Consider the following 21068-nt stretch of genomic DNA (forward strand, 5'->3'; position numbering starts at 1 on the left):
ATATGTATGGAAATAATAAATAAGTTGTACATTATATATAAATAAGAATTATAGCGGTAAATTAATCACTAGACCTAAATCCTATTTATTAGCCCAGATATTTAGAACAAGTAAGAAAGCTATAGTCAAGACTGATCGACTACGAGATCCCTTGAACCCTTCGAGCAAAAGCTATTTCAATTATTTTTAGCGTCTTTCTGCTTAAACTAGAAACACGCACACTTACACACGCATACACACACACATATACACACACACATATACACACACATACATGCACACACACAAGCATCCACGCATAAACACGCATTGGCTGCAGTGTACGTTTACTATGAGCACTTAATTGTTTAATAACTTTTTGTGGACGTACTTTCTTCATAAAACTTTCAGATTATGGTTATAACATAGATGTGCATGCATTTGCCAAAGCACAAGTCTCTAGTATTTGAAATATGCCTTTTACAAATGTGTGGGTGAGGGGGTGGAAATTGAATAAAATATAAGTATACATTTAAAACTTGGAGACTCTAGCGTTAAAGATGTAGCAGATATAATTTGAAAACTAATTTTTGGTACGGTTTTTTATCGGTAAAAAATAACGGGATGAGTTATCGATTTTTGGTGATAAAGGTCGATATTAGCGCTGTATCACCAGTTCTTATATCATCTGAAATAGACGCGTTCATACATACGGAAATTGAATAAAATATAAGTATACATTTAAAACTTGGAGACTCTAGCGTTAAAGATGTACCAGATATAATTTGAAAACTAATTTTTGGTACGGTTTTTTATCGGTAAAAAATAACGGGATGAGTTATCGATTTTTGGTGATAAAGGTCGATATTAGCGCTGTATCACCAGTTCTTATATCATCTGAAATAGACGCGTTCATACATACGGACAAACGGACGAACGGACAGACAGACGGACAGGACCAAATCGACTCATCTCGTCGCTCTGATCAAGAATATATGTATATACTTTATGGGGTCTGCCACGCCTTCTTCTGCCTGTTACATACATTTCAACAAAACCATTATACCCTGATTTCCCATTGAAAATGGGTTAAGGGTATAAAAATACAGACCCTTGAAATTGCAACATTGAATTCGTGTTACGCCTTCTTCTGCCTGTTACATACATTTCAACAAAACCATTATACCCTGATTTCCCATTGAAAATGGGTTCAGGGTATAAAAACTACTCAATATTTATACCCAGGGCGACGAGCTGAGTCGATTTGGCCCTGTCCGTCTGTCTGTCCGGCTGTCCGTATGTATGAACGCGTCGATTTCAGAAGATATAAGAACTAGAGACTTCAAATTTTGTTTAAAATGTCCGTATTTACAGCGCGTATATCGAGTTTATATATATACATACATACATATATATGTATGTGAGCACTTCACATGATCGACCAAATGCAAATGCTGAATTGTAAAATTGCTACAGGCGGCAAGAGCTTCGCACACAGACATATAAATGCTCATAGTACATGTAGCAAGGAGTTTGTGTGTGCATGCCCGTCGCAAAATCATATTTTTATGAGCACCAACGATTTCATACCCTTCTTAGAAATAATCATGAAAACGCTAACATTTTGTATGAATATGGCGAACGCTTTACCCTTCACTGCTGCTATTCGAGAGACCATAGAGAGAGACCATAAAGAGAGGGAGAGAGTGAGTAAGGGAAAAAGAGCGCATAGCCGTGCTTCATTTAGTAATGCGTGCATTTCGTGGCAGCAGTCGCAGCACACTGATTTTGTCTTTCCTTATTTTCACTGCTTGAGCCTCAGAAGACCGAGCCGACCAAATACGAAGTTGTCCGGTCCGTTCAGCGCATTTTTTCGGTGTTGAAAAAGTTTGTTCTACATGTCTAGTCTATGTGCTCTCTGGTCAGTGATTTGACTCAGTGGTTCGATGACATATACAACGATTACGCTTTACATTTGAAAAGTGACGGTGATTGAAACAAGATGTCGAAAATTTATAAACAACATTTTCGAGATGCCTGGTTGCAGGATGACGAATTTAAGCTATGGATTCGTAAGGATATCACCGATTCAACGCGAGCTTATTGTGCATATTACAAATTCTCAATTGGCGCAAAGCTTTTTGACATCCGCCAGCACGGTGCCTCCAAAAAAAATATGGCTATGATGGGCGCAGTTACTCAAAAAAATAAGTTGCCTTTTGTTCGTACGTCGACCAAAACGGACGAACAGTAAGCAGCTTTGTGCCTACATATCCATAAATACACGGCGATTGCAACAAGTGATCACTTTTCAAAGTTATGTGTGGAGCAGTTTCAGCTTGCAAAGCTGCTGCAAATATCAAATTAGGTCGAACAAAATGCACCTACATTATTAAAAATGTACTCGCAGTGCATTTAATGGACGACTTGCGAACCGACATCGGAAACTCAACTTTTAGTCCTCTGTTGGACGAGTCCACTGACATAAGTGTGCAAAAAAAAATTAAACTTCGATCATTTTAACAGATATGGACTACAAAGACACGGAAAATGTTGCCATAATTATTCTCTACCATATGAGTACTTGACCCAAATTACTGACAATAAGAAGTACACCGATTTATGTGAAGAATATTATGAGCTAGATAGTATTTTAAGTATTTTGTAGTTAAATGTAAATATATAATAGTATATAATTTAAGACAATGTTCCTTATTAATTTGAGAGTTTTACATTTTGATTTTTATTTTTGTATATCTGATCTTGTTATAAATTAAAATAATAGGTTTAGCAATTTTTTTTTTTTTTGCAATTTTTAAACAAATTTTAGCAATTTTTGGCAACTTTTTCCCCCGAATCTGGCAATTTTTGCTTGGCATATTCTGGCAGCACTGATTTCAAGTACTAGAGACTTGTGCTTTGGAATGTACATACATTTTCACCATATGATTACGCTCTGAAAGTTTCAGTAAGATTGTACATCTAGAAATTAAATTATTCAAAAAATAAATCCTTATAATTTTGCGCACACTGCAGCGCTGCCCAAGCGCAGTCGCTGCCTACTGCGCAGTTAGCAGAGCGCGTTCTAATACATGCGTGTGTATGTATGTGTGTCGAAAAGAAGTGCAGACTGATTAAAATATCAGATTAGAGGGTTCAGGGTATCTCCTAGTCGAGCAGTCTCGACCAGAGTTGTTATAAATTAAAATATTGGGTTTAGCAATTTTTTTTAGCAATTTATAAAAAAAATTTAGCAATTTTTGGCAACTTTGTTCTCCAAATCTAGCAATTTTCGCTTGGTAGATTCTGGCAGCATTGCTAAAGACTTGAAATTTTGTGTCGGATCTCCATGTATGGCACGCGCATATCGAGTGTTGCTTCAAATATCGATAACTTGCCCCGTTATTTTTTAAAGACTAAAAACAATATAGAAAATCAGTACTAAATTTATATCTGCTACATCTTTAAAGCTAAGCACTAACCAAAGAACACATAGACTAGACATTTAGAACAAATTTTTTCACCGACGAAAAAATGCGCTGAGGAGACTACACAACATTTGCTCGGCTCAGTCTCTTGAGGCTCAAGCAGTGAAAATATTGCACGACAAAATCAGTGTGCTGCCAGCGCTCAAACGAAATGGTGCCATTGTTATATGAAGCACGGCTATGCGCTATTTGTCCTACTCTCTCTCACTCTATCTCTCTCTCTATGGCCTCTCAAATAGCAGCAGCGCTCAAAAATTGAAAATTGTTCGCGACGATCCCAGCTCTTTCCTTTTGAGTGAAGGGTTGACCGAAATCATAAAAGCGTTTGTCACGCTCATGCATACAACATGTAAGCGTTTCGATGGTTATTCGTGGGAAGGCTATAAAAGCGTTGATACGCATACAGAATATGATTTCGCGACGGGCAAGCACACACACACTTGCAGTCTCTGGAAACATGTGTGAGCATTTGTGGCCTGTCTGCGTAACATTTGCTGCCTGAGAAAATTGTAATGCCCAAAATTTACCGTTGATTGGCCTATGAATGAGCACATACATTTGCATGCATATGTGTATGTATGTATGAGATGGGATAATAATTGTCTGGCGATTCAGTAGTTTGTCAATTTTGTATTGTTTGAATTGTAAAGTGACTGTCAAATGAGCCTTTATGACTTAATCAGTAATTTCAACATGCGTATTTCATTTCAAGTTTTTATAGTCAACTAACCAATGTATTGTAAAGCATTTAATAAATATATAAGTGTACCCCGATAAAATTTTTTCGCTTGAAATTTGAATAAAATATTAATTATAATTATATATATGTATATATATATGATTAGATAAATTAGACAAACTGTATTTAACCCTTCCTGTTAACAGAACAAATTCAAAATAAGATATCCTGCATTTGTATCTTATAGCTTACCGTTAATCGTCTATCTGGATTAACCTCAATCATACCACGAAGTAAACTCTGGCAATCGGGTGGAACAAAGTGCGGAATATGAAACACTCCTCGTTTTACTTTTTCAAGCAACTGGCGCAAGTTGTCATCGTCGAAGGGTAATGCTCCCACCAACAGAGCATACAGAATCACACCGCATGACCAAACATCCGCCTTGCGTCCATCATACTTCTCTCCCTTGTTGCAGCAATGGAATGAAAAATAAAATAAATGTTAGTTACATTATTTATAACTCAAAAGAGAAACAATTTCTATAATATCAAATAAGAAACTTATAGTTGAGATTACTTGTTTACCAAACAAGCGCACTCCCTCACAGATATACGCACAAACACGTATTGATTTTAGCGTGGGCTTACTATTCGAGCATCATTGTTTATTATACTCTGAACCCATTGAAAATGGGAAATCGGGGTATAATGGTTTTCTTGAAATGTATGTAACAGTCAAAAGAAGGCGTGGCAGACTCCACAAAGTATATATATTTTTGATCAGTGTGACGAGCTGAGTCGAATTAGCCCTGTCTGTCCGTCCGTCTGTCCATATGTATGAAAACTTCGATTTTAGAAGATATAAGAGCTAGACTTTAAATTTATATTTCCGTATATATAGCGCGGATATCGAGCTTATTTTTATCGATAAAAAACATTATCGAAAAATAGTCTTAAATTAAATATCCTACAACTTTACACCCCTATATTCACCCACATATTTGTAAAAGGCGTATTTAAAATACTAGAGACAAGAAAAGTTATTAAACAATTAAGTTCCCATAGTAAGCCACCACTGCATGCGATGCGTGTTCATGCGTGCGTGCGTATGCCTATGGGTGTGCGAAAAGTTATTGAAATATCAATTGCTCGAAAGGCTCAGGGGATCTCGTAGTAGTAGGGCAGTCTCGACTAGAGCTTTCACACATGTTGTTTAATAACTTTTTATACACACTCACTAAAGTGGAATGAGTATAGTGGTTTTGTGCAATGCACTATGGTCCAGATTAAGTTTTTTTTTGGCATAAAGTCGAAAAATGTATTTATAAGATCCAAACTTTGCACATTTTATTTTTATGGCACTAATAATTTGTACACCAAATTTTGGATTAGTGCGACCACGCCCACTCTTGCCGCCCTTGCAAACTAGAAGAAGTATATTTTTTGTAGAATTAAAAGAAACAATTTTTTTTTTGTTCTTGATCCATTTAGTTACTATTTATATTTCATTTTCTTCTTCATCTAATTCAATATTATAATAATTATTATCCTCATTATCATCAGAATCATCCTCCAGTTCGTTGTCATTTGAAGCTGTACACGGAAGCTCTAATAGATTTAGCACCTCTTGTGAAAACGTTTTTTTTTTCTGTATTTTTTCTTTCTCTTTCCCTTAAGCAAACACTTGATAATAGTGGATCCGATGAATCCATAGCTCTGTAAAATATATCAGCCATACATCCGACTATTTTTTCGTGAATGTGACAATCTGTCTTTTTTGTAAATTTTATTCCGTGCTTCTGAAGCGTTTTCGCCTCATGATCCTAGGGGAACCAAACTCGAATTATTTATCTGGTATCGCTGAAGCTGGTAATAGATGCAAATAGGATAAGGTTGGGCGTCTTGCAGTTTTCATTAATAGTAATTGATATTTTCGACGCCAGCCATACAGTATGCTTAGACAAGAACCGTTCAAGCATATAGTTACATTTGGGTAGATATCTATGAATGTAACTATTAACATTACTGATTTTTTTAAAATCTATTTCTTTCTTTATCTCATATTCGATATTGTTTTTATTTATATTGGTGTAAATCCAATCCGATACCGATTGAATTTGCCGGTTGTTGCTGCGCCATTTATCAATAAGTTCGTTGTTACTAAACACGAACGTGCTTATAAATTAACAAATTGTGAGAAAAGGGGGACGAACGGGGATGATAACTGTTAACACTTTTTCGTTGTCTGCAAAAAAGTGTCTTTCACTGACACAGTCAAAAAAACTCAGACAGAAACTGTTTTTGTCGCGTCTGGCTTAGCTCTCTCGCGCTCTGAGGGAGACAGTTGCTTATGTTTTCGGTTCCTCAAGTCAAACATTGATCGTTTGCTTGAGTTAAATGAAGCAAACGGTAAGTTGCGTTTGTATGGGTAATCACGCGCGATTGCTGCGTTCTTTTTGTATGTATGCGTGTATTTACATGCACACGAAGGCAAAAACATTTTCTGCTGAGTTTTTTAGTCAAAGTGTTTTTTGCTGAGAGGCTTTGTGTGAGGGAAAATCGTGTTAGTTTTACGCGACACTCATGTGAGAGCGTCATACGAATGAGTCATCGCATTGCGTCTGAGCGAAACAGATGCTAAAGAAAACAGAAAGTGACGCTCATAGTGAGACGTGTCTGCACAATTTTTTTGGTTATGATGCGAGGAAGAGAATAAACGAAAAAACGCTCAACTCTCATTTGCAAGCTCTGCTTATTAGTTATATTCCACAAAACACGGAGAACGCATGTTAATTTTCTAAGAAAATACACATAAATTGAACATTACACGAAACTAAAATTCACAAACTATACATAAAATAAAACATTACATTAGATAGTGCATACCTGGAAGTTCACTTTCCATAATTAAGTTCAATTTTCTGGATTAAATTTACACGTGTGGCAGAACACAAAGCAACAGATGATTTTTGCGCCAATTTTTATTCAATAATCAGCTGATCGATAGTTCACTTTTAAAAGCTTTCATAAAGCAATGGTTTCACTACTAAAGATTTTTATTATCATTTTTATAATGTATGATGAATTTATTTTAAGACAAAAACATTCACTAACATCGAAAAATAGACTTTATGCCAAAAAAAAAAAAAAACACAAGTAAGAAAGCTCTAGTCGAGACTGCTCGACTACGAGATCCCCTGAACCCTTGGAGCAATAGATATTTCAATAACTTTTCGCGTCTTTCAGCTTACACAAGAAACACGCACACACACACGCACGTACGCACACACAGGCATACACACACGCATACAGACACACATACACACACACACGCATACACACACAAACGCATACACACACACACATACATACACACATACACAAACACATACACACACATACACAAACATTTACATTCATATACACACACAAGCATAAACACGCATGGGCGGCAGTGAGCGCTTACTATGAGAACTTAATTGTTTAATAACTTTTTTTGTGGACGTACGATCTTCATGAAACTTTTAGATTATGATTATAACATGGATATGCATGTAATTGCCAAAGCACAAGTCTCTAGTATTTGAAATACGCTTTTTACAAAAGTGAGGGTGAGGGGGTGAATTTCAGGGTGGGGGGTAAATTTTAACAAAAACCGAAATTGTATAAATTGCATATAAGCATACATTAAAAATTTGGAGACTCTAGCAATAAAGGTGTAGAAGATATAATTTTATAACTGGTTTTCGATAAGGGTTTTTATCGATAAAAAAAGATCGGGATGAGTTATCGAATTTTAATGATAAACTTGATATGCGCGCTGTAATTACGGACATTTTAAAAAAAATTTGAAGTCTCTAGCTCTTATATCTTCTGAAATCGACGCGTTCATACATACGGACAGACGGACAGACGGACAGACGGACAGACAGACGGACAGGGCCAAATCAACTCAGCTCGTCATCCTGATCAAGAATATATATACTTTGTGGGGTCTGCCACGCCTCCTTCTCCCTGTTACATACATTTCAACAAAACCATTATACCCTGATTTCCCATTGAAAATGGGTTCAGGGTATAAAAAACAAGTAAGAAAGCTCTAGTCGAGACTGCTCGACTACGAGATCCCCTGAACCCTTGGAGTGTTAGCTATTTCAATAATTTTTCGCGTCTTTCACACGCACGTACGCACACACAGGCATACATACACACACACGCATACACACACTTACATACACACACACATACACAAACACATACACACATACACAAACACATACACACACAAGCACCCACGCATAAACACGCATGGGCTGCAGTGTGCGCTTACTATGAGAACTTAATTGTTTAATAACTTTTTTTGTGGACGTACGATCTTCACGAAACTTTCAGATTATGATTATCACATGGATATGCATGTAATTGCCAAAGCACAAGACTCTAGTATTTGAAATACGCTTTTTACAAAAGTGATGGTGAGGGGGTGAATTTAAGGGTGGGGGGTAAATTTTAACAAAAACCGAAATTGTATAAATTGCATATAAGCATACATTATAAATTTGAAAACTCTAGCAATAAAGGTGTAGAAGATATAATTTTATAACTGGTTTTCGATAGGGTTTTTATCGATAAAAAAAGATTGGGATGAGTTATCGATTTTTAATGATAAACTCGATATCCGCGCTGTAATTACGAACATTTTACAAAAAAAATTTAAGTCTCTAGCTCTTATATCTTCGGAAATCGACGCGTTCAAACATACGGACAGACGGACAGACGGACGGACGGACAGACGGACAGACGGACAGACGGACAGACAGACAGACGGACAGGGCCAAATCGACTCAGCTCGTCGCCCTGATCAAGAATATATAAACTTTGTGGGGTCTGCCACGCCTCCTTCTGCCTGTTACATACATTTCAACAAAACCATTATACCCTGATTTCCCATTTTCAATGGGTTCAGGGTATAACAAGTAAGAAAGCTCTAGTCGAGACTGCTCGACTACGAGATCCCCTGAACCCTTGGAGTGCTAGCTATTTCAATAATTTTTCGCGTCTTTCAGCTTACACAAGAAACACACACACATACACAAACACATACACACACAAGCACCCACGCATAAACACGCATGGGCTGCAGTGTGCGCTTACTATGAGAACTTAATTGCTTAATAACTTTTTTTGTGGACGTACGATCTTCATGAAACTTTTAGATTATGATTATAACATGGATATGCATGTAATTGCCAAAGCACAAGTCTCTAGTATTTGAAATACGCGTTTTACAAAAGTGAGGGTGAGGGGGTGAATTTAGAGGTGGGGGGTAAATTTTAACAAAAACCGAAATTGTATAAAATATAAGCATATATAAAAAATTTGGAGACTCTAGCAATAAAGGTGTAGAAGATATAATTTTATAACTGGTTTTCGATAAGGTTTTTTATCGATAAAAAAAAGATTGGGATGAGTTATCGAATTTTAATGATAAACTCGATATCCGCGCTGTAATTACGAACATTTTACAAAAAATTTGAAGTCTCTAGCTCTTATATCTTCGGAAATCGACGCGTTCAAACATACGGACAGACGGACAGACGGACAGACGGACAGACAGACAGACGGACAGGGCCAAATCAACTCAGCTCGTCACGCTGATCAAGAATATATATACTTTGTGGGGTCTGCCACGCCTCCTTCTGCCTGTTACATACATTTCAACAAAACCATTATACCCTGATTTCCCATTTTCAATGGGTTCAGGGTATAAAAAACTAAGTTTGGACCATAGTGCAATGTCTGTCTTATTGTCCTGCCGTCTGTCTGTCTAAACGCAATTTTTTTTCGCGCTGTACTCGTGTATATCCTCAATTTATAGTGTTAAAATTTTGGAGGGTTTGCAACGCCTCCTTCTATCAGCTACATACTTTTAACAAAATCATTATACCCTGATTTCCCATTTTCTATGGGTTCAAGGGATAAAAAGCAATTATTAGCAAGTATGAAAGCTCTAGTCGGCACTGCTCGAGTACGAGAGCCCCTGAACCCTTCGATGTTATTTTTTTTTTTCCATACATATTTCGTTTTTAATAAAATTTATATTTTGTATGTATATATGTAAGTCTGCACGCATAGCATCAAGCGTTCCAGCCTTATACACGCGCTCATTTGTATGTGTGTATGTATGTATACATAAATGCGTACTCACGATTGAGTGATAGTAGGTTATGCAAAGCGAACAGCTGATTTGACAGCGTGCCGTCATTTTTTTATGATGCGTACTATAGCATATTCTAAGAATCTCGCTGCGATTGATTTGTCTTTGCATTGTTTTTGAATTTCCAGCCGCTACACTGGATTTTCTTTGCTATGTGGCGTCATAACAATAATGTGATTTTGATTTTAACTGCTGTTGATCGAAACGACGCGATGGCGCTGTAGGGTGAAGCGCCGGCGATCTTTATTTTAGATATTTTGACATGAACATGCTATTCGGCTTGGGTGCGAGTTCAAATCCCGCGGAAAACTCGTCGTAAATTGCAAATTTGTTTGTTATTTTAGCTTTTTTATATTTTATTAATTTTATAAAAATGTTTTCTTCCGTGCTATCATGTCTATTAAGCCTATTTATGTGTACAAATACAGAAATAGATGGCTGACGCATATATATGCCGCAATATAGGCACTATAAATGCGGATCGCCACACCCCTAGTGGCCGTAGACTCCTTATTCCAGTTCTTTGAACGAGCAACCGGTAACCTAAATGCAACCAGTAACTAAACTATCTAAATTTGAAGCTTCTAGATCTGTAGGAGATATAAACTTTTGCGGTTTGCCACGCCCCCTAAGGGCGGACATATATCTACCATAGCTTGTTGGACGTGGGTGGTCAACCCGCGTATATATACCAAATTTCAGGTCTCTAGCATCAATAGTGTTCAAAATATAGCCGAATTCGAAAAATCACTAAACCTTCAGGTCCGATTTGTCACGCCCCTAGTCACGCCCCATCTTTACAGAATTAAAACATCAGCTTACGTGCAAAATTTCAGCATTCTAGGTTTATAACTTTAGGAGATACAGTTTTATCCGATTTGCCACGCCCCCAATGGGCGGAGATATATTCGCCATAGCTCGTGATGTTGGGTGGTCGACGCAGACCAAATTTCCAAATACCAAATTCCAAATTTTAGCTTTCTAGCTCTTCAACAAACGTGGTTTCTGGTATATCGGAAAGTGCATTTTCCGATTTGCCACGCCCCTAGTGAGCGGATCGGGAAAATTTAAACACTTTATAAATCGGAGATATATACGAACATGTGTTCCAAATTTCAAGTCTCTAGCTTCAATAGCGCCGAAATAGATTGCGTTCATACGGACAGCAAGACGGACATTGCACAAAACCAATATACTCATTTCATTTTCGTGAATGAGTCTAACGTGTAAGAAGGCTCCAGTCGAGACTGCTCGACTAGGAGATACACTGAGCCCTCTGAGCTGATATTCTACTCATTCTGCACTTCTTTTATGCACAAATGCATCGACACGCACGTATAATCACGCGCTCTGCTGACTACGCAGCTAGCAGCGACTGCTCTTGGGCTGCGAATAATTTCTTTTGTAGACATACAATCTTAATGAAACTTTCAGAGCGTAATCATATTAATAATGTGTGTACATTCCAAAGCACAAATCTCTACGACTTGAAATGCGTTTTTTACAAATTAGTATCAATCAATTGTATATACACAGTAAATCTGAAGTCTCTAGGTTTAAGCACTCAGGGTATAATGGTTTTGTGAATAGTATGTAACAGGCAGAAGGAATCATCGCAGACCGCATAAAGTATATATATTCTTGATCAGGGCGACGAGCTGAGTCGATGTAGCCCTGTCCGTCTATCCGTCCGTATGAGCAAAAGGATCTCAGAAGATATAAGAGCTAGAGAGCTGAAATTTGGCATGCATACTCGTGTATACCATAGGCAGTACAAGTTTATCATATTTTTTTCGATAACTCATCCGATAACTTTTTTATCGAGAATAATCGAAAAGTCGAAATTGTTTTTTCAGCCTGATTTGAACACTTTTAGACCTGGAAACTTCAAATTTGCGTTGTATATAAAGTTAATGGATACAAAGATGTTGTAATTTACAGGTTTTTGTAAAAAAAACGCTTTTTAAGTACTAGGGACTTGTGCTTTGGAATTTTAACCATATGATTACGCTCTGAAAGTTTCATTAAGATTGTATGTCTACAAGAGACATTTTTCAATAAATAAATTCTTATAATATTGCCCACACTGCAGCGCAGTCGCTGCTTACTACGCAGTCAGCAGAGCGCGTGATTATACGTGCGTGTGGATGCTGTGTATGCATGTGTGCATAAAAGAAGTGCAGAATGAGTAGAATATCAGCTTCGAAGGTTCAGGGTATCTCCCAGTCGAGCAGTCTGGACTGAAGCCTTCTTACTTGTTATACCCTGAACCCATTGAAAATGGGAAATCAGGGTATAATGGTTTTGTTGAAATTTGTGTAACAGGCAGAAGGAGGCGTGGCAGACCCCACAAAGTATATATATTCTTGATCAGGGCGACGAGCTGAGTCGATTTGGCCCTGTCCGTCTGTCTGTCTGTCCGTCTGTCCGTATGTTTGAACGCGTCGATTTCCGAAGATATTAGAGCTAGAGACTTGAATTTTTTTTTTAAATGACCGTTTATACAGCGCGGACGTCGAGTTTGCTTTTAAAATTCGATAAATCATCCCGTTATGTTTTTATCGAGTAAAAACATTCAAGTTCAAATCAGATGCCACTATAGCTAATTGTGAATGATTTTTCTTTTTTTTTAATTTCTCAAATATTCAATATAATATGTAGATCATATGCTGAAAGTTTCATTAAATTCCGTTCAGTCAGAAATTAATAAAAAAAATCAAATATTTGGCCAATTAACAAACGCACGTGCAGCAGCTACAACAAAAACATTCGTTGAATCACATCAGCTGTTAGTTTCATTTAGTTTTGGTAGATGGCGCAGCAGCAGTGAATCTATTTGAGTTTTGCCAGCGCCACTAGCAGGAGTGGGGTGGCCTAGTGTGTTAGCTGCACGACGCTCGATCGAGAAGTCGCGGTTCGAATCCCGATCGAAGCAACTTATTAAAATTTTTTTTAATTGTTTCAAAATATTTTTACATTTTCATAAATGAGTTTTCTATTTAATTTATATTTTTAAATACACCGAAATTGAAATTTTAACTATACTTTATGTGCGTTTTTAATAGTTTGGTTATTATAGCAGATTCTTAGAATCACATCAGCAGCTAGTTTCGTTTAGTTTTGGTAGATGGCGCTGCAGCAGTGAATCTATTTGAGTTTTGCCAGCGCCACTAGCAGGAGTGAGGTGGCCTAGTGTGTTAGCTGCATGACGCTCGATCGAGAAGTCGCGGTTCGAATCCCGATCGATGTTTTTCGGACAGTCCGTCCGTCTGTCCGGACAGAGCTAAATCGACTCAGCTGTTACATACATTTAACAAAACCTTTATACCCTGATTTCCCATTTTCAATTGGTTCAGGTTATAATAGCACCTAAAACATGAACCGTCCGTAGAGCACGTAGATAAATTAAGCGGACGATAGTCTCAAGTTGTTCGGGACGGAACCGAAAAATTAAGACGCATCAACAAAGAGGACAAATTACTATGACTATCACCAGATACTGCACCTGTATTTGCTGTTCGTGTACCTATGGAAATGTTTCATTTCAATAAAAATTGCCATCTTGCAATATGCCTGTCTTTTTGTTAATCTGTCCTTGGTGCGTGTTTTGTCTCTTGTGTAAGCAAACTTACGCGTATAACTTCAGGGCAAGCGTAGTGTGGAGACCCGCAAGATGTTTCCAACATGCTGCCGGCTGGTTGAAGAGAAGCCATGCCAAAATCTGCTATTTTAATATTGTTCTTCTCATCCAGCAACAGATTCTCGGGCTTTAAGTCGCGATGGCTGCAAGTTTGGGTATATATAAGAAAAACTGAAAAATATATTAATTTGTTATTAAGTAAGTTACCATATCGAATGTGAGTGGCAGAAGTCCAGTGCCGATATAATTTGCCTAAAAAACTTTCGCGCCTCCTTTGGTGTTAGTCGTCCCTTTTTAACTAGATAATCGAAAAGTTCGCCACCAGAAACATGCTCCAGTATCAGGTATAAATATTTCTTATTTTCGTACACATCGCTTAAGCCAAGAACGTGCGGATGGTCGATTAATTTCATAATGGCAATTTCACGTTCAACCTTTAATAAAGACGATGATAATTGTACTATGTAATAGAAAAGCAAACAACAGTTTATAAACTTAAGTATTTAAAGTAAATTAATTTGTTTATCTATTTAAAACGAATATTGAATTGGAGTCAACTAAAATTAAAATAGCCTACAGAAAGTACAGCAAATTGGAACAATAATATCACCAACCCAATGGGGGTATTTTATTTGCCAGTCCGACCATGCCCCAATTCACAGCCAAATGTGGTCAGTAATACTATTGAAATTATGAAATGAAATGTTTGCCAGTGCTTATGCCTGGGCATTTATTTTAGCAAGAGAGAGCTCTAAGGAAAATACGAGATAATATCTATGAAAATTGACACATAATACATGAAACGCACTATGCAGAGAATAATCCGTAGTGCACACAAGTAAATGAAGCGGACGATAGTATCTAGTTATTCGGGACGGAACCGGAAAATTAAGACGCATCAACAAAGAGGACGAATCAATATAGCCGCCAATCAGTTTATGTAAAAAAAAAAAAAACAATTCCTAAAATTGGCCTGCGATTGATTAACGATGGAAGATCCATAAGCGTAAATTACTGTCCCAGCTAAGATCCCTTAAGGCAAAAAGAAGAAACTGTTTTTGGACCGATTCGATACGATCTTGATACAGTTTATGCTGCGGAGACCATACAACAGAGCAATACTGTAAGATAGGACGCACAAGCGAAGTTAATAAGCGCTTGGTAGTAAAAGGATTTTTAAATTCCTTAGACCAACGTTTAATAAAGCCAAGCACATGGTAGAAATATGAAGATTAAAGTTGAGTTTACAGTCAAAAAAAACACACCAAGATCTTTGACTGTAAAGATGCGTTGTAAGGAAATAATATATCTAATTTTGTAATCAACAATTAAAGGAACGGTACGACTGAAGGTCATTGTCATACACTTTGAGCAATTTAAGTCCAGCTGGTTTGCCACACACCAAAGTTGAAATGCATTTAGGTCATCAAACAAGAAAATAAAAATTAATGAAAAAAGGAAAAAATAAAATAAAAAGAATTTAGTATAGAACAAGTAAGAAAGCTCTAGTCGAGACTGCTCGACTACGAGATCCCCTGAACCCTTGGAGCAATAGATATTTCAATAATTTTCGCGTCTTTCAGCTTACACAAGAAACACGCACACACACACACACAGGCACGTACGCACACACATACACAAACACATACACACACATACACAAACACATACACACACAAACACCCACGCATAAACACGCATGGGCTGCAGTGTGCGCTTACTATGAGAACTTAATTGTTTAATAACTTTTTTTATGGACATACGATCTTCATGAAACTTTCAGATTATGATTATAACATGGATATGTATGTAATTGCCAAAGCACAAGTCTCTAGTATTTGAAATACGCTTTTTACAAAAGTGAGGGTGAGGGGGTGAATTTAAGGGTGGGGGGTAAGTTTTAACAAAAACCGAAATTGTATGAATTGTATGTAAGCATACATTAAAAATTTGGAGACTCTAGCAATAAAGGTGTAGAAGATATAATTTTATAACTGGTTTTCGATAAGGTTTTTTATCGATAAAAAAAGATCGGGATGAGTTATCGAATTTTAATGATAAACTTGATATGCGCGCTGTAATTACGGAAGTCTCTAGCTCTTATATCTTCGGAAATCGACGCGTTCATACATACGGACAGACGGACAGACAGACGGACAGGGCCAAATCAACTCAGCTCGTCACCCTGATCAAGAATATATATACTTTGTGGGGTCTGCCACGCCTCCTTCTCCCTGTTACATACATTTCAACAAAACCATTATACCCTGATTTCCCATTGAAAATGGGTTCAGGGTATAAAAAGAAAAAGGAAGGTATTAAAACAAGTTGCAAGAAAAGTTAACACAAAGAATAAGAAATAAATAAAAAGAAAAGAATAGGGGAAGAGCCAAAATAGAGTATAGGATAGAATTTAGAAATCACTACACAAACATTGGCAACGAAAATGTATACCAATAATTATGCCTGGGCATTGTGAATGATTTCCCTAAGATAAGCTAGAAGTAAACTTTTTATTTTAGAAAGAGAGAGCTCTAAGGAAAAAACGTGATAATATTTATTAAAATCAACACAAAGAACATGAAGCGCACTGTGCAAAGAATAATCCCTAGTACACACAGGTAAATGAAGCGGAAGATAATGTCTAGTTGCTCGGGACGGAACCGAAAAATTTAGACGACCCAACAAAGAGGACAAATCAATATCACCACTAATCAATTTATGGAGAAAAACAATTCCTAAAATTGTTCTGCGATTGGTTAGCGATGGAAGATCAACAAGCTGGAGCCTACTATGATAAGACGGTAATCGTACATTACTGTCCCATCTAAGGTCTCTTAAGGCAAAGAGAAGAAACTGTTTTTGAACCGATTCGATACGATCCTGATACAGTTTATGCTGTGGAGACCATACAACAGAGCAATACTCTAAGATAGGACGCACAAGCGAATTAAATAATTGCTTGGTAATAAAAGGATCATTAAATTCCAACCAACGTTAAATAAAGCCAAGCACACTTCATGGCTTCACTTGGCTTCATGTATGATGGTAGAGATATGAAGATTAAAATTAAGTTTACAGTCAAAAAACAAGTAAAAACGTTGCAGTCGGGCGTTACCGACTGCGGAATACTCATTCACACCCCATTAGAAATTTAGTAGCTAAGTTTCGATCTAATACTGTAGGAAATAAAGTTTTTCCCGATTTGCCACGCACCTACTGGGCGTAGATCCCTTATTTTTGGTCAGTTCTTAGAACGAGATAACGGTACCCTAACTGCAAAGTTTGAATGCTTACCCTAAAAAAAAGTGAAAATTACAGGGTATTTTTCGATATGCCACGCCCCTAAAGAGACGTAAAAATTATTTTTGGGTCATCGATAGAGGAGGTTACTGGCAACTTAACTATCTAAATTTGAAGCTTCTAGTTATTATACTTAAGGAGAATAAACTTTTGCGGTTTGCCACGCCCCCTGTGGGAGGACATATATTCGACAAAGCATTTTGGTCTTGGGTAATCAGCCCGAGTATATATACAAAATTTTTTTTTATCTTCAGATACGAGTTGCCACGCCCCTGATGGGCGTAGACTTATAATTTTTAAATTTAATTTTTAAATTTTTTTTAAATTTATAGAATCATAACATTAGCTGACGTGCAAAATTTCAGCGCTCTAGCAGTAAAACTCTTGGAGATATAGTTTTATCCGATTTGCCACGCCCTAATGGGCGTAGATATATCCACCATAGCTCGTGATCTTGGGTGGTCGATGCGGATTCATATTCCAAATATCAGCTTTCTAGTTAATATGATTTCTGGCATATCGAAAAATGCATTTTCCATGTTGTAATCATAATCTGAAAGTTTCATGAAGATCGTATGTCCACAAATAAGTTATTAAACAATTAAGTTCTCATAGTAAGTGCACACTGCAGCCCATGCGTGTTTATGCGTGGGTGCTTGTGTGTATGTGTTTGTGTGTGTGTTTGTGTGTGTTTGTGTGTGTGTGTGTGTTTGTGTGTGTGTGTGCGTGTGTCTTGTGTAAGCAGCAAGAAGCGAAAAATGATTGAAATAGCTATTGCTCGAAGGGTTCAGGGGATCTTGTAGTCGAGCAGTTTCGACTACAGTTTTCTTACTTGTTTTTATACCCTGAACCCATTTTCAATAGGAAATCAGGGTATAATGGTTTTGTTTAATGTATGTAACAGGCAGAAGGAGGCGTGGCAGACCCCATGAAGTATATATATTCTTGATCAGGGCGACGAGCTGAGTCGATTTAGCTCTGTCCGTCTGTCCGTATGCTTGAACGCGTCGAACTTCTTAGATATAAGAGCTAGAGAATTGAAATGTTTTTCCTAGGTCCGTGTATAGCACGCGCATATCGAGTTTTGCTTTAAATATCGATAAATTGCCCCGTTATTTTGTTATCGATTAAACACATAATCGAAAACCAGTAATAAATGTATATCTCCTACATCTTTAAAGCTAGAGTCTCCAAATTTTTATGTATACTTATATGCAATTTATACAATTTCGATTTTTGTCAAAATTTACCCCCCCCCCCCTAATTCACCCCTTCACCCTCACATTTGTAAAAGGCGTATTTCAAATACTAGAGGATTGTGCTTTGGCAAATACATACATATCCATAATATAATCATAATCTAAAAGATTCATGAAGAAGCTACATCCACAAGAGAAGTTATTGAACAATTAAGTTCCTATAGTAAGCCACCACTGCTGCCAATTTATGCATGTTTATGCATGCGTGCGTATCTCTGTGTGTGTGCGTGTTTGTGTGTGTTTATGATGTGTGTGTATATGTGTTTGTGTATGATGTGTGTGTATGCTTGTGTGTGTATGCGTGTGTGTGCGTGTGTGTGTCTTGTATAAGCAGAAAGACGCGAAAAATGATTGGAACAGCTATTGCTGAAAGGGTTCAGGGGATCTCGTAGTCGGGCAGTCTCGACTAGAGCTTTCTTACTTGTTTTTGAAAAGAATTTAATAATATTAGTGGGAAATTATTATTAATCTCTGAAACTTGATCGTCGCGTGCTATATAGGGATTAATTCATACGGACGGATGGAGAAACATATATTCGAGAAGATGGTGAAGACATATATACTTTATAGGATATTTCTGTCTGAAACATTAAGTTTAACAAGAATTTTACCGTTATATCCCATTTATAGTGGGCTTTGCGTATATTAGGGAACATAGACGGAAACAAATGCATAACACATAATGCCATAAAATCCCATTTTCAATGGGTCCATGATGTAATCAGTAAATATATCTGATAGCTTTTATCAAGGTGGTGTGGGCTGATCTACTTACCTTCATAAGTACTGATTCACTAAGTTTTTCACGATTTATTATTTTAATTGCTACTTTTTTCCCAATCACACAATGTACGCCCAATTTTACCAGACCTATAAAAATTATAGTAAAAGTAATGCTTTACTATATGCCAAAAATATTTTTTTGCAGTTACTTACCTGTTTGACCCTTACCAAGTGTCTTCTCCAAGCGATATGGACCGACAAACTGACAGTTCTCTGTCGACATATTGTTTTCCTTTTGCATTTTGTACCTTAGCTAGTTTCTGATTGTGAGCTGCTATCTGCGTCTAAAAATAATTGTAAGGCGACGTCTTGCCATTCAAACTCCTGCGTCTATTTTCTTAAATGCAGTTTTGAGCTTTAGTGTTGTAATGCATATATATATATATATATATATATATATATATATATATATATATATATATATGTGGGTCGTAAAAAATAAAAATTGTAATCAATATATATGATTTGTAATATGTTCTTCTCTTCTTTATTCTTCCTTGTATTATAATGTTACTAATATTAACTTATCGCCCAATATTTCAAGCAAACTTTATATCCAATCTCCAACTTCTGCAATTTCGGAGATATATGTACATATATACAGTTTTTTTTTCCATCAATGGGAAAAATTATTATATCCTAAATTTGTAAAGCTAGAAACTAGAAAATCTAAAGAGAGGCCAAGACGCAAAAATATTGTTTACGCCCTTAAGCCGCAGCAGAAACTGCTAATTTGGGCATTTATGTATTTTACTTGAAACGCCCTCACTCACCGAACCCGTCATCTTTATGTACTTTGCTTTGCGTGTTCTAAAACTTCATACTTTGTATCTTAATACATTAAAAAATCAAAATAGATTAATAGAATTTGGATTGAACTGCACATTACTTTACATAGAGCTCCCCTTGATGATTAACAATTTCATTAGACGTGTTGGCATTAAATTATTTGGAGCATTTGGATGTTAAAAATTACCAACACCCACATATTTGTAAAAGACGTATTTCAAATACTAGAGACATGTGCTTTAGCAAATGCATGCATACATGTTATAATCATAATCTGAAAGTTTCATGAAGATAGTCCATTCACAAGAAAAGATCCAGATCTGCCAGAAAAAAAAACTTCGGGTACCTCAATTGATTTAATTGTGCCTTCAACTTTACATAATAAAAGATGTACAATTTCATTAGACAGCTACCATTATGCTTTTCTAAAGATTTGCCGAAGAAATAGTCTGATCAGAGGTATCCATTGCTCTGTTACAAACATCAGCGAAATTATGGATTCTGATATGCTTCCATGCGTGATGAAATCTGTCTGATTTACAGCAAATCAGACGCTTCTTTGCCAAAAATGCCTACAGGAAGAATAGAATTTCTATAATCTGCCTCGACTGAACAATTATTTTATAAAAATTTGCTGTAATAGTTGTCAGCTAGTTTTGGTTCCTGCTGCATTTCTTCCATTTGGCATTTATATTTAGGCAAAAAAGCGTTTTTTTTTTTTTTTTTTTTTTTTTTTTAAATATGATTAATAAGTTGAATCAATATTAGTCCTATTTAGTTTCGCCTTAAAAAAAAAAAAAAACAATATTAATGTTTCTTGGTTGTAGTTGCTCTTTTTTATTGAGCCAAACATCATACAGCTCAGCTCTTAGTCAGCTGCTAAAATTGATTTGCACCGCTTGTGTGCCACCTGGAGACAAATGCATTAA

At 36.6% G+C, this 21068-nt stretch overlaps 1 protein-coding gene across 15 annotated transcripts in view; it reads right to left on the reverse strand.

Annotated features, from left to right (window-relative positions):
* sff (BRSK family serine/threonine-protein kinase sugar-free frosting) overlaps positions 1-21068 on the reverse strand; it is a 58394-nt gene that overhangs the window by 29918 nt on the left and 7408 nt on the right. For 6 of the 15 annotated variants that reach the window (XM_089468823.1, XM_089468820.1, XM_089468813.1 and 3 more), the window contains 5 exons: positions 19504-19634; positions 19343-19437; positions 14213-14439; positions 13998-14148; positions 4399-4614 (listed from right to left, as the gene is read on the reverse strand). In XM_089468823.1, the coding sequence (XP_089324949.1) occupies positions 4399-4614; positions 13998-14148; positions 14213-14439; positions 19343-19437; positions 19504-19591 (777 nt within the window). In that variant the 5' untranslated portion in view covers positions 19592-19634. Of the gene's footprint in view, positions 1-4398; positions 4615-13997; positions 14149-14212; positions 14466-19342; positions 19438-19503; positions 19706-21068 lie in introns of those variants that run through there. The other 9 variants (XM_089468811.1, XM_089468816.1, XM_089468815.1 and 6 more) reach the window with 5 other exon arrangements.

Source organism: Drosophila arizonae, chromosome 4 (assembly GCF_054131065.1).
Source record: "Drosophila arizonae isolate 15081-1271.41 chromosome 4, UAZ_ARI_1.0, whole genome shotgun sequence".
NCBI classification, from domain to species: Eukaryota; Metazoa; Arthropoda; class Insecta; order Diptera; family Drosophilidae; genus Drosophila; species Drosophila arizonae.